Raw genomic sequence first — 12,986 nt, forward strand, 5'->3', positions numbered from 1 at the left:
GACAACAAATGAATAAAGGGGAGGTATCGGTTAAACTGCTGATATTGCATGAAGTGCCATTTCCACATCATGCATATTACAGTTAACAGTCAAAGATAGTAATAGCATTTCTGTTCAAGCATGCAGCCTATTGTGTGTCAAGCTGTGTGCAACACTGGTAGGCCTTCTGCATTGATCTCAGTGAACATGACTGACGCTACGTACAGAGATAACGGTCATGTTGACTGCTCATATGAGCCTGTCTATTGACAGAATTAATTTATAATAGAAATCTGCCTAAATGGAGGAGTGGAGGGCGTTGGGTTCTCCCCAAAGCAGCGGAGCCTATGGAGGAGAGTCAGGAAGCCCTCCCTCCCCAACCTCCTCTCGTGAACACAAGTTTCATGCTGACTTGATTGAGGAAGAGAGTCAGTCAGTGTGCATCCCCCCTTTTGAAAATGAGTTCCATGCTGGCTCGATGGGGGGGTGGGGGGTGGGGGGTGGGTGACAGGGTGCTCCCCCAGCGAAGATGAGCTCCAGCGCGGCCTGGATGTCTCCGCCGGTGGCCTGCAGGGCTCTCAGGATGAGCTCCTCGTCCCTGATGCCCATATCCCTCAGCTGTTGCAGCTGGGACTGCCACTGGCTCTGTCAACACACACACACACACACACACACACACACACACACACACACACACACACACACACACACACACATTTTATGTGATTCCACATTATATCAATAGGAATTAGTGATGAATAATCCAACAACTATTTTGGCTAGCATAAATATCATAGTAAGGATACAGCGAGCACATACGCACGCGCACACTCACACACGCAGGCAGCATCACCCCAAACGCTGAGCCATTCAGTGAGTAGATTACAGTGTAAGAGAATAGAATAAGGGTGGTCACCTAATTCATCATGGTTGTGGGTGGCTATACTGAGCACAGACATAACTGCCCCCTTTGAAAGTAAATGTCCTGACTGTTAAGTTTGTCCATGAATGTTTCTCCATACACTGTATATCAAATATGAAAAAATGAAGAAAAAAAAAATTAACAGACACGTTTTGTACATCATGTCTAAAGCCTGGGTCACTAGGGTTGTGGGTGCTGCTCTCACTGTTTTTGGTATAGCGGTCAAAGCACCTGGGTATAGGCAATTATCCTCCCTTTAAACGGCTATAATAAGTGGTGTAAATAATTATTTGTGTGTGTGTGTGTGTGTGTGTGTGTGTGTGTGTGTGTGTGTGTGTGTGTGTGTGTGTGTGTGTGTGTGTGTGTGTGTGTGTGTTGACAGAGCCAGTGGCAGTCCCAGCTGCAACAGCTGAGGGATATGGGCATCAGGGACGAGGAGCTCATCCTGAGAGCCCTGCAGGCCACCGGCGGAGACATCCAGGCCGCGCTGGAGCTCATCTTCGCTGTGTGTGTGTGTGTGTGTGTGTGTGTGTGTGTGTGTGTGTGTGTGTGTGTGTGTGTGTGTGTGTGTGTGTGTGTGTGTGTGTGTGTGTGTGTGGTGGGCAGAGCCATGGCCTACTGGTTAGGGAGTAGGTCATGCAATTGGAAGGTTGAACTTCTATGGCTGAAGTGCCCTTGGGCAAGGCACCTAACCTCACATCACTGCAGAGAGTGTAACCAATACCCTTTATCTATCGGAAACGCTTTGGATAAAAACATCAGCTAAGTGTAATGGAATGTATTATTCATCCCTACACAACCCCTGATTAGTTGTGGTGGGTCCTCCTTATTGCTTCGACCAAGACTTCAAGGAAGCAAATTACAATACTCCCCAGGAATGGACTCTGTCGTGTCAAGATACTATGATGATGACTGGCCCGAGAGAGCCAACCCTTCTAACTAGCTCAGGGGTGGGGAACCTATGTCTGGAGTGCCATTTGCGGCCCTTGAGGCCGGATAATGTTATGCAGCTAAACGTGAAATATGTCATATTTTGAAAAGGCATCTTAGAAAATACATTTGCAATTCAATTAAGTTATATTCAGTGGACCTAGAGAAGGTGGGGTATGTTTTAAAGGTGTCTGCCTTCAATATAGGCCTAAAGTGCAGGGGGAAATCCTGGTTTGTGTTCATAGCACGGCCCTCGGAGGACTTTAACATCCCTCGGATGAATTTGAAGTGGCCCCTCGAATGAAAAAGTCCCTGAACTAGCTGAACCCCAAATAAGAACCTCCCTGAGAAAGAAAGTTTATCACGCGTCGCACAAGCATGGGCACACACACACACACACACTAACATACAAAGGCTCACCTGCAGGGAGGACATGTTGGAGACCTGTAGGGCCTGCTGCAAGGCTTGGTTAAAGAGGTCACTGGTGATGGGGGTGCCGGCCGGCACAGGAGACACACCTGAGGAGGGACCCTGGCAACAACAACCAAGCCACACATTTAACCAAGGCTACTTACTTATTGTTTGTATTACATTCACAGTTTCAATTTTAGTCGTTTTTTTCCGGTTTTATTATTATTTAGTGTTTTTCTTATAATTTCAAAAGTTAGATGATACCTTCAGTATTGAGTGTATAGGGTTCTTTAGAACTCATTTTGTGCACAACCACCACAGCGACCGAAAACATAACCTTCTTGGCAGGGTAATTCAACTTGAGGTAGCGGTAAATCATCTAATACAAGATCCTGGATCCAAGATCCTTATGTTCTTAACTGAATGAGAGTTGTGGGCTATCTATTAGCAGATTTACAAGTTCATGCAGGGTAACTGTAGCCTGGCTCTCACACAGACCCTTTGTGCTTCGTGCATCTTCATTAAACTTTGTGAGCTCGCACTTGGGTCTGGAAATCTTAGACGAGCCCGAAGGAATCACATATTTCACAGCCAGTCCAATCAGAATCGTGGGGCGGGATCGCGGGGGGTATATACAAGTCAATAAGGGCATTCGATTAGTCATCAACGCATGCATGTGCATTTAGACAGCAATGCACTCTGGATGAAAATGCTGCATGACGGTTAGATTTCCTGTCAAACATCAAAATTTCGATCATGTTGCGTCGACGAGGTGACATGTCACATGGTGTCAAACTATCGCGGGATGAATGCGACTGCAGTCAGATCTTGCAACCTCTGCAGTTGTTTATCCTCGTCAACGCTTGTCTGCAGACCGCCTCCGAGGTCACGCTCCCATGAACTGGTTGGTCAACAACTTACTCACGTGTGTATACAGTATGAGTCTTGTCTCACACCCCTAAACAAGTTTGCACAGGTCCCCACTTCAGCTCCTCCTCTCCACCTGTCCCCCCACAACTCACACGTGGTGTGTTAGTAGATCAAACTAGTGCAAGCTCATCGTCTCCTGCATATTTGTGGCCGACTTTAAATGCGCTGTATTTAATACCACCAACATCGTGACAACAAGTTCTTGCTCACATGCTTCGTCTATGTTGGTTGACAGCAACAAAGTCGTATGAGGTTACTGGTTGAAGTAGTACTGATTCAAAAAAAGCCATATGAATTCCCCAATCAGGTTCGAGCTGTTTTGAACACACCCACGCCTTTCCAGAGCTAAGCAATTGACAATATGCCAGATGGTTGGTAACAACTATCACATGAGAACCAGGGCAGGTTAACTTGGCCAGGTTTATCCCTTAACCATACTCTTGGAATACTCTCCTAGCATCAAATACATAGTTGGAGAGGATGGTCATTCGTACCTGGTTGGCAGTGGTGGGTGTGGCCGCACTGCTCTCAGGGGTGCTGGCCAATGCCAGGGCGGTCGCCAGCTCACTCTGGGTGATGGGGCGTGGCCCGAGAGTGCCACTGTACCCAAGTGTCACTGGCCGCATGCCCACCGGTGCCCCGCTGCTGGTAGAGGGCCCACCGCCACCACGACTGCCCTGAAAGGTGCGCATTTAAAAAGTGCAAGCTTAGACAAGATGGGTTGCACTCATACTTTAACTGTACTGCAAAAGTGCTACAGTATTTATTTAGCTGGGTAATCTGACAAAAGCCATGATACAACATCATTTGTGGTTACTGTGCTGTGAATAAGCAATTATAAATAACATAAAACAACAGTAAATAACAATGAATAATAAAATTGAAATTCAAAAATGAGGGGTATATGTAGGCTATAATGTGTCTTCTTGAATACGTTAAGACATGGCCCATGTTATAAATATACTATTCAATAATGGCAATGACCAAGTCGTAATGTACAAAGGCTCTGAGTAATGTCATAGTACTGTATTGTAGCACTATGGTAGTTAATTCAAAGACTAGTACAGTGTTCCACTGGTGGAGCAATGCACATGATAAGGCAATAAACGCCTGACTCAGCACTTGGGCAAAGGGAGCAAAGTCATTACCGACGGCATGTCATCATCATCGTCAGACAGGCCTTCAAACAGAAACCCTCCTGTAAAATATGAATTTATGAGTCATTGCTGTTAGTAACTTGTTGTAACAAATTGCCAAGCAGTCTGTCAAAATAAATGCATAACATGTGGTGACTAAAGCAAGATTCAATACATTCACTATCGCACAAATGGGCCAAACAGTGGGATTTTAATTTATTGTGAAGTAACTGAAGGTACATGCAGGGAGTTAATGTGGGATTTACAGGGCCTGACATGGTTATGTATTTTTGCTTTTATATGAGCAAAGCTCTCCGGCCTCTGGCAAAAAGAGAGCCCGCATGGCTTTATTTATATTTGCGGGCAGCTCGCCAACCACACTTGTTCTACTGGCTATGCCAAGATAGGATAGGCGACACACATGCGCACCAGAAATGCTTGTGTGCCATCAATGACACCAAAATTCTATTTACAGTACTTTCATCTTTGAAGCTTTTCTCTTCAGCTTGATTCATGTTGCCTATATTGCGCAAGCTGTTCCTCTTCCATATCGAGCTGCACACTACAGTTAAGCCTCTGGGCAACAGCACAGCACCATGTACATGTACTGCAGCGTATGCATGTCTATGCTCTGCACCTGTGCCCGTGGTAGTAGGGCCACCCTAGCCTGATTATAATCAACATTCAAATCTCTTCGAGACTTGGTCTAACGAAGAGCATATCAACTAACATTTCCCAAACAGTATGGTTGACCCGCCTCCCTTGGTTTGATTATGGTTGTTTGCTTACCGACAAAGTGGGAGTTCCCTTAGTTCCCTTACTTTCGGGGACTAAAGCACTTGCATTGCTCTTGACCTGACTAGTTACAAAGCTGGGAGGGCACAGCCTGGCTAGGGCCACCCACCTGGCACGTCTGCGTATGAGCTGGAGGAGAGCGTGCGGGAGGACGGGCCGCTGGTGGGCGTTGGCACACTACCCGCCACCGAGTGCAGCACCAGCACGATGGCGTTCACCAGCGCCGGGTGAGAGCTGCTCAGCCTACATGGAAAGACCGCAGCCAATTAGGACTGGGCATACACACACCAGCCAATCAGCACTGGAATACCTAACAGACAAAGCCGATCATCACTGAGCATATCAACATCAATAATTTCAATCAAGAGCTTTTATTGTGATTGACAAATAAATTTGACAACGAAATTGCGTTTTAGAAGACACTGTACACGTACTCCAGGGCCACTGCATCCTGCGCGCCGCCACATATTTATTGCACATTATACCACAATAAATCTCATTACATTTCACTTGTGGCATACATTTTTTTCTGTCTTTACCAGTAATATCGTCATACACTAAGACTACATGTCTATAGTAAAAAAACACACACATTTGAATTTGGAACCATTTCAAAATAGCTTTTTACAACAACTATGTGTTCTTTGTTTGCTGTGTAGACATACAAGATACTAAAAGCATGATCATTCTGTAAATCCTTGTGCCTTGGAAGTTCAGCTTTTGAATATTAATCATTTGATTTGACTTACACATCAAGCATGCTTGGGTCTGTGAACTGCACAAACAGATCTTTATCCTGAAGTACTCCTGAAGACACAACACAGTTTAATAAACAGTGATGCAAACCGATAACTTTGGCGCAATAAAACAAGTCAAATGATGTTCGTAAGTAAGTATAGTAGTTATTATGTGCTGGCAATCCTAAATGCTGCTTAATCAGTGGTGCATATGACGTATTTTTGGGTTAAAGTAATCGTCATTACATTTCTGGTAAGGGACAACATTACACATTACAAAAGTTTTGTTAAATCCCAGCCATATCTTGTAAACACATTGGAAAGCCCATCCTAATCTGATTACCTTCGCCGACTTTGTCGCGAAGGTTATGTTTTGACCGCTGTGTATTTATTATTTATTTATTTGTGAATATGTTTGTTTGTTTGTTTGTACTTCGTATAACTCAGACAGAACTGAGCCGATTTTTATGAAATTTAGTGGGATGATTGGTCATGATCCAAGGAACAATCGATTACTTTTTGGGAGTGATTGGGTCAAAGGTCAAGGTAACGAAAAGGTCAGAAACGTTTTTCTTTGCCAAGCACTATATGAGTGATTCTCTAATTCGCCTACACTTTTAAGTCCGTGGATTTTATTTGGCAATTCCACTAACTATTAACTGCATCCAATGATGTTTTGGACATTAGAAAACATTTATCTTTCATATAATACAGAAAGTGTAGACATAGCATTATTTCCCTCAGCAAGAATGAATATTTAATACTGGTTTTGGGCGTTTTCATGCCGTCCTGTTTTCCAGATGTCCGATTCAGTCTTCATATTAGCATGTAAAGAAACTTGTTTTGCCCAAGACGATTGCAAATGTTGATTCACAGTAATCATCACAATATGACAAAACTGTCAGAAAGACCACTGTCCTTTCCATTATACAGGAAATTTGCCATTTTGTGTGTGTCCACGAAAACTGTGTTAACCGTGTCACGGTCTGAAACCTCCTCCATAAATCAGTAATGGTTTGGTCTTAGGCTATACGAATAACATCACGTGATGTCATAACCTCTTTGGCAGGATACGAGAAGACTTTTTGGTAAATTTTGAGCTCCATCCTTCCATAATTTAATCCATTCTTTTTCATGTTCTCATAGCGGGAAAATTGCCTGTCAACTGTGTTATCAACATATTCATAAGAATCTGAATTAGAAATCACATGTAGAAAAACACAGATAAAGCATACAGATACATTAATTGATTAAGGTGTTGTGGTGGAACTTCTGAGGTCCTCAGTTAGCACAACACCATAAAAATGGCTGAAATGTCAACGGTGTTACCGTCAATGGTGTTACAATTAAGTATGACAGTCAGGGTTGCCAGATGAGGCTGATGATTTCCAGCCCAAAAAATGAGCAAAATCCGCCCTAAAAACCCGCCCAATTCTATTGATTTATATGGCAGTGGGAAGGTTTTTCTGATAGATGCCATTTTTACCCGCACACGGCCATCCTAAGCAGCCCAATTGGGCGGGAATCATCCCAATCTGGCAACACTGATGACAGTTGAGGAGGAGTTGAGGAGGAGTATGTTTTTGCCAATTTATATCCATATTGACAGACAAACAAACAAAATAATTTGTGTTCTAGGGAGATGGGTTTGTCTGCTCTGTTTTTTTTCTCCTAAAAAAGTGCCGACTTGTTCCCCTGCACTGTTGACCGTAACACAGTTGAGTAACACGGTTGACTGTTTTGAAAGTGTTTTTGCGCTATTGATCCCTTATGTGTTGGAAAAATCCTATGAACATACACTAGGGATTATCTCTGGAGAAGGAAGTCTTGTGTAAGGAGGGTGACTATATTCAAATCAGACGTTACAGGGATTTATGATGAAAAATGTGTCAGTCTGTATCACAGTGACTCATAAAATCCTACTTATGAAGCTCAACAATCACATTTTCTATATCAGTTGCACAGATTAATGACAACATTACTGCTAAGGGACATAAGCACTTTCAAACATATATTGTTTCAACTCTGTAGTATGTTTATATATGTTTGAAATGACATAGTATTTGTCCATAACACTGTTGACAAAATAATTAAGCAAATGTTCGCTTTCATTAGAGTATTTATCAAATGATTTAAGATTAAGTTTGGCAATTTGTTTGTTTGGAAACTTAAATATATACACTATGTAAACATCTAGGTCATTTAGTTGAAAAAAAAATACTGATAATTGACATTTTGCTTTTGCCAAAAGCGTAGGGGAATCGTAGAATCACTCCCATGCCAGAACAACGTGTGCATGCTGAATTGAATAAGAGGTCAAGAATGGGCCAAAAATGTCATATTACGATATTCCGGTCCGATTTAAATGAAACTAACACCAACATTTGGAGAATGTTATGCCCCACACTCTGAAAATGGCCAGAAAAAAATAAGTGGCGTAGGCGAAGGTTTGCGCTCTACCGAGTGCCCGTTCTAGTTGGTTAAGATACTCACCCATAGCCACAGGGTCAGTGCTCAGGCCTGGTGTGGCCACAATGATCTGGTCCAAAGACTCCTTGTCACTGAGCATTTTAAACACCTACCAAACACAAAAGCCTCAAGTTCACATTTATCCTTATCCTCATGCAAAGCACCATTAGAACCAAAATATATTTCCAAACTAGAAATGCACTCAGAGAGCGCAAACCTCTGCCAAGGAAGCTGTTTAATAGAACATTTGACTATGTTACGCGGTACACCCTATTTTTTATTTTAAGTCTTTCTGCCTTGTTTTTGTGGAGTTAGAAACTGGACTGTCCCGCAATTCAATTTGTGGTCACTAGGGGCGTCTAGATTACTAGGCTAGCAATGGTGAGGATTTTTTTTCAAGTATTATTTGTGTGCATGCACAATTTTAGCCCATGTGTGGGGGCGCTGTGGCACAGCGCGCTGAGCCCCCCACATTTGGGCTTGCATGCCATGGGGACCCTCTTTCGAGTCCGGACGGGGTCATTTCCCAACCGTACCCCGTCTCTCCACATTCACTTCCTGTCACTCTCCACTGTCCTATCTGCAATAAAGGCAAAAAGCCAACAAGAAATATCTTTTTTTTTTAAAGGTGCACTGTGTAAGATGGTGACTAGAGAAGGTATTGCAACTATGCTGCTCAGGGAAACTGAGCTGCCTATTGCCAAATTTGTTCTTTTCATTAATATTTACTAAATATTGAACTAATATTCACCAGTATGACCAAAGTACAGTAAGTTTTGCCGCAAAAATTGTCTATTTCTGGACATTCAAAATGGCGGAGCATGGAGAAGATCCCCCTTTTCATATAGGCCTATCGAAAAGTGCTATTTTTCCAGTCATAATGAATACTTAGAATTTGATGGTGGTGGTAGGCTATGTATTCATGAAAAAGTAACATTTGCGAATGGGCAGCATGCATTCTGGAAATAAATTACTACAAATATTACATAGTGCACCTTTTGAGTTCGGCGACTTTTTGTCCCAAGTATTGATTTTGGTCCAGGTGTTTGACAGGCCTGCATTACAGGTTCTGTTGTTCTGTCTAGGTGTTTCTTACCGAGTCCCTGTAAGCTGTGCTTGTGTGAATGGCTGTTTGCAGAACACGGAATTCCCTTGCAGCTGCTGCTCGGTCTACCGGCTCTGAAAGACAGTAGCGTAGACAGTTGTGTGTGTGTGTGTGTGTGTGTGTGTGTGTGTGTGTGTGTGTGTGTGTGTGTGTGTGTGTGTGTGTGTGTGTGTGTGTGTGTGTGTGTGTGTGTGAAAGAGAGAGAGAGAGAGAGAGAGAGAGAGAGAGAGAGAGAGAGAGAGAGAGAGAGAGAGAGAGAGACATAGAATGACAAAGGCCTTCCAGGTGTGTGGACGGAGAGAACAAAGGACACAGGTGGTTTCACTGTGTTATGGAGAGAGGAAAGGTAACAGAGGGGCCTCACCTCACCAGCCCTGGGCACCATAAGCTCCACTACAGTACCTACCAAAGATTCTCAATCAGGCTGAGGTCAGGAAGCATCAGTCATCCTTTTTTATACATGGATTGGCCACCACAGAGTCTAGACCTCAGTTTCAGTGAGAATCTTTGGGATGTGCTGGAGGAGGCTTTACACAGCCTTCAGACTCTACCATCATCAATACAAGATCTTGGTGAAAACATTGGAAAGAAAGAAAGAAATCCAGACATTGCCAAAGTGTGTTGAAACAATAAAACACCAAATGAGCAGCATGGTCAAAGCTAAAAGCTGTCAAACAACATATTAGTGTGTGAGCATCATTGGTGGGGAGGGGTTTTTGGCCAGGCTATGTTACAGTATGTGTGACAGTGAAGCTTTGAACCTTACTGTGCTGTACTTTATGTTGTATTATCTGTTGCCTCACCTGCTTGGGCCTCAGGCTCTGGCCATGCCTTCCTGAGTATGTGCACCGTGGAGCCAGACTCGATCCCATAGGAGTCTAAGGTCAGATCATCCTTCAGCTTCCTTCCACAGTACACCAGATCTACGGGAAAGCATTCAGTGGATCACAGAACACAACTACAGAAACAGAAAACACGTGGTGTTATGAATGTTAATCTGTGCGCCTGGCTATAATAGCCTATTATAGCCCTACCCCTACCACATCATAAACATGATTGCATTTTATTCTGATATGAATGCAGTGTTAGGAGTCAAATCAGTGTGTTTCATGAGGGCTACTTGCCAACCTATGAGGTCGGGGTCTGGGACGGCATCAGGTAACTGCGCAGACACGAGCTGCTTCAGCGTTGCCACGCGATATCCTCCAGGAGGAACGTCCCCGGGCTCGCTCTCGGGAAACTGTAGCACCGACTTGGGAAAGGACGGTTGGTCGACCAGCTTCAATGACAGACGCCATTCTGGAAACGACATCATTTTTGCTAAAGCAGACGAGTCCGTAACCAGTGTCAATGGCCCAAAATAAACAGATCGTATGATGATGGTTAGGCTTCCTTCATGCAAAGTCTTGCGAGAAAGCCCAGTTCATGGAACGGTGCGACGGATGTTAGAATAAAATATGTGACAGACAGCGTACGTGACCTCAGCTACGTATAAAATCTACACAATTAACATGATAGCTAATGTTTTTTTTAATGAATAACATTCTTGGTATAAACAAGTACGCTGGTATCTATCACCTAATCTAAACCTTTTAGTTGCCCTCTGATAGAGACGTTTACAAGCGCGCGCGCAATGACGTTATTCCATGCAGTGGTTCTGCGCTGCCAGTCAAAACAACACGGGTTTCTGGGAGCTGTAGTCTGATCTGCTCTCCTTGTCTTATATGTAATTCATTTGTCGCGCTCTTGTAGGGTAATATAAGACGTCCATGCCAAATAAATGTATGGAACTACCTAACATACGTTTGAGTATTCAAGTCAGAGGCGAGTGTTTTGACCGCTGCTACGTCTTCATAAAACCATTTGCATCCGTGAATCGGGTGAAAGTTCAACAACAGGATTGATTACTATTATCTGAAAAGGTGGAAAATGTTTTCCTCCACTACATTCATATAAATAGAAACATTTACAGACGGTAGTGAAATCGGGCATATGGGCGCGCATGTTTGTTCCCACGGGAGTCTCCAGAGAGCGTCGCTCCCTGCAGGTTCAGCCGTCCATCTGCTGGTCCAAGGAGCCAAGTGCAGGACACAACTTCTGTCATCCCGTGAAAGCAATAGGCCTACACTCCCTAAAGACCAAAATGTCTGAGGGAGCTTATTATATACACGTTTTAAACGATGCGTTGATGATGCCAGATCATAGGCTACTTAAATGTGCTATGCATCATAAGATGGTCAAAACAATACTGCAACAATATTTCCTCCATGGTGAGATACAAAATAGCCTTCAGAACTTAATAGAAAATATTCTGACTATAATGCTATCCGAGAAATCGTTTACTTTTCATTAGTATTCTATCACATATCACAACTATAACATGCTATAATAACAAACCTGTACTCTACATAAACCCGTCCGTGTATCATGGACCTAACCCAGTACTGCATGAGTAGTAGGCCTACATGGTATAGTCTACCACATTTCAGCAGCAGTAGATAAGAGAGGGTCAGTCTTCAGATGCATGGAACTAATGTGGAGATAATCTTCAAAGGATTTCACGGCCAAGCTCACAAGATGTGGATACATTTCTGTTAAAGCATGGACTCTCTCTCTCTCTCTCTCTCTCTCTCTCTCTCTCTCTCTCTCTCTCTCTCTCTCTCTCTCTCTCTCTCTCTCTCTCTCTCTCTCTCTCTCTCTCTGTCTCTCTCACACACACACACACACACACACACACACACACACACACACACACACACACACACACACACACACACACATGCGCGTGTGTGTGTGCGTGCGTGTGTGTGTGTGATCTCTTTCTATGCACCCCCTCCCCCCCCAAAGAATATTGCTATTCTCCATTAATGGTTTGTCCACTAATATTGCTAGAAATATCCATAGAACAGCAAATACATCTAACCATATAATGAATACAAGTCCCTTTTGTCCATGACCCCTCTTCAGTACCTCTGCGACCCCCGTGCGGGTCCCGACCCCCTGTGCCACTAATGTGTATGATGTAGCCCTACTGTGTATTGTGTACTGTGGACCTGCATATGCTGCTTGACATCTTGATTTCCTCCGGGATTAATACATGGTACACTTCTCTACTCTACTTTTATAGCCTACTGAAGATGCGTCTCAGTTTTTCAGATAGGCCGCACACATCTCTCACATCCTATTTTCACTGCCTCCAGTCACACAGAGGCCACTGGTCTCAGCAGACACCAGTCTACTTACAGCTCCATGCGTACTGTACAAACTTCATATTACTGCTAGTGGGTATACGCAGGGTCCTAAATTAACATTTTTCACCACCAGCCAAAAAGCCTATATGAGATCTTCCTAGCCAAACACACACTATTTGGTCAAGGTGGCTAGTAAGTTGGTCTTTTCTACCAGCCAAAATGACATTTCACCAGCATTTGGCCGTTTGGCTGGTGTTAATTTAAAGCCCTGGTAGTATACTGTATACCTGTCAGTGCTACTCTCAAGCTGTGTCCTTACTATAGGCCTGTATACACTCTAACATGGTGGTTCTCAAAGTGTGGCCTGGGAACCAGGATATA

General features: G+C 43.6%; 1 protein-coding gene across 1 annotated transcript; it reads right to left on the reverse strand.

Moving 5' to 3' along the window:
- Window positions 1-408: 408 nt before the first annotated feature.
- Window positions 409-11,120, reverse strand: ubl7a (ubiquitin-like 7a (bone marrow stromal cell-derived)). Its single transcript, XM_063196342.1, has 10 exons — window positions 10,543-11,120; window positions 10,218-10,337; window positions 9,406-9,488; window positions 8,334-8,418; window positions 5,853-5,910; window positions 5,213-5,346; window positions 4,321-4,370; window positions 3,667-3,849; window positions 2,252-2,362; window positions 409-624 (listed from the first exon to the last, which is right to left on the reverse strand). The coding sequence occupies exons 1-10, from the start codon at window positions 10,727-10,729 to the stop codon at window positions 409-411; spliced, it is 1,227 nt and encodes a 408-aa protein (XP_063052412.1). The 5' UTR covers window positions 10,730-11,120.
- Between the last annotated feature and the right edge of the window lie 1,866 nt (window positions 11,121-12,986).

Source organism: Engraulis encrasicolus, chromosome 4, assembly GCF_034702125.1.
Source record: "Engraulis encrasicolus isolate BLACKSEA-1 chromosome 4, IST_EnEncr_1.0, whole genome shotgun sequence".
Taxonomy (NCBI): Eukaryota; Metazoa; Chordata; class Actinopteri; order Clupeiformes; family Engraulidae; genus Engraulis; species Engraulis encrasicolus.

What these genes read in the sequence shown, in the direction of transcription:
- ubl7a (XM_063196342.1), bottom strand. Translation starts at nt 10,729, where the DNA reads ATGATGTCGTTTCCAGAATGGCGTCTGTCATTGAAGCTGGTCGACCAA. An exon ending in GCACAGCTTACAGGGACTCG is followed by an intron (nt 8,419 to 9,405) that starts GTAAGAAACACC and finishes TGTGTTTGGTAG; the next exon opens with GTGTTTAAAATGCTCAGTGA. An exon ending in GACCCAAGCATGCTTGATGT is followed by an intron (nt 5,347 to 5,852) that starts GTAAGTCAAATC and finishes CTTTCCATGTAG; the next exon opens with GCTGAGCAGCTCTCACCCGG.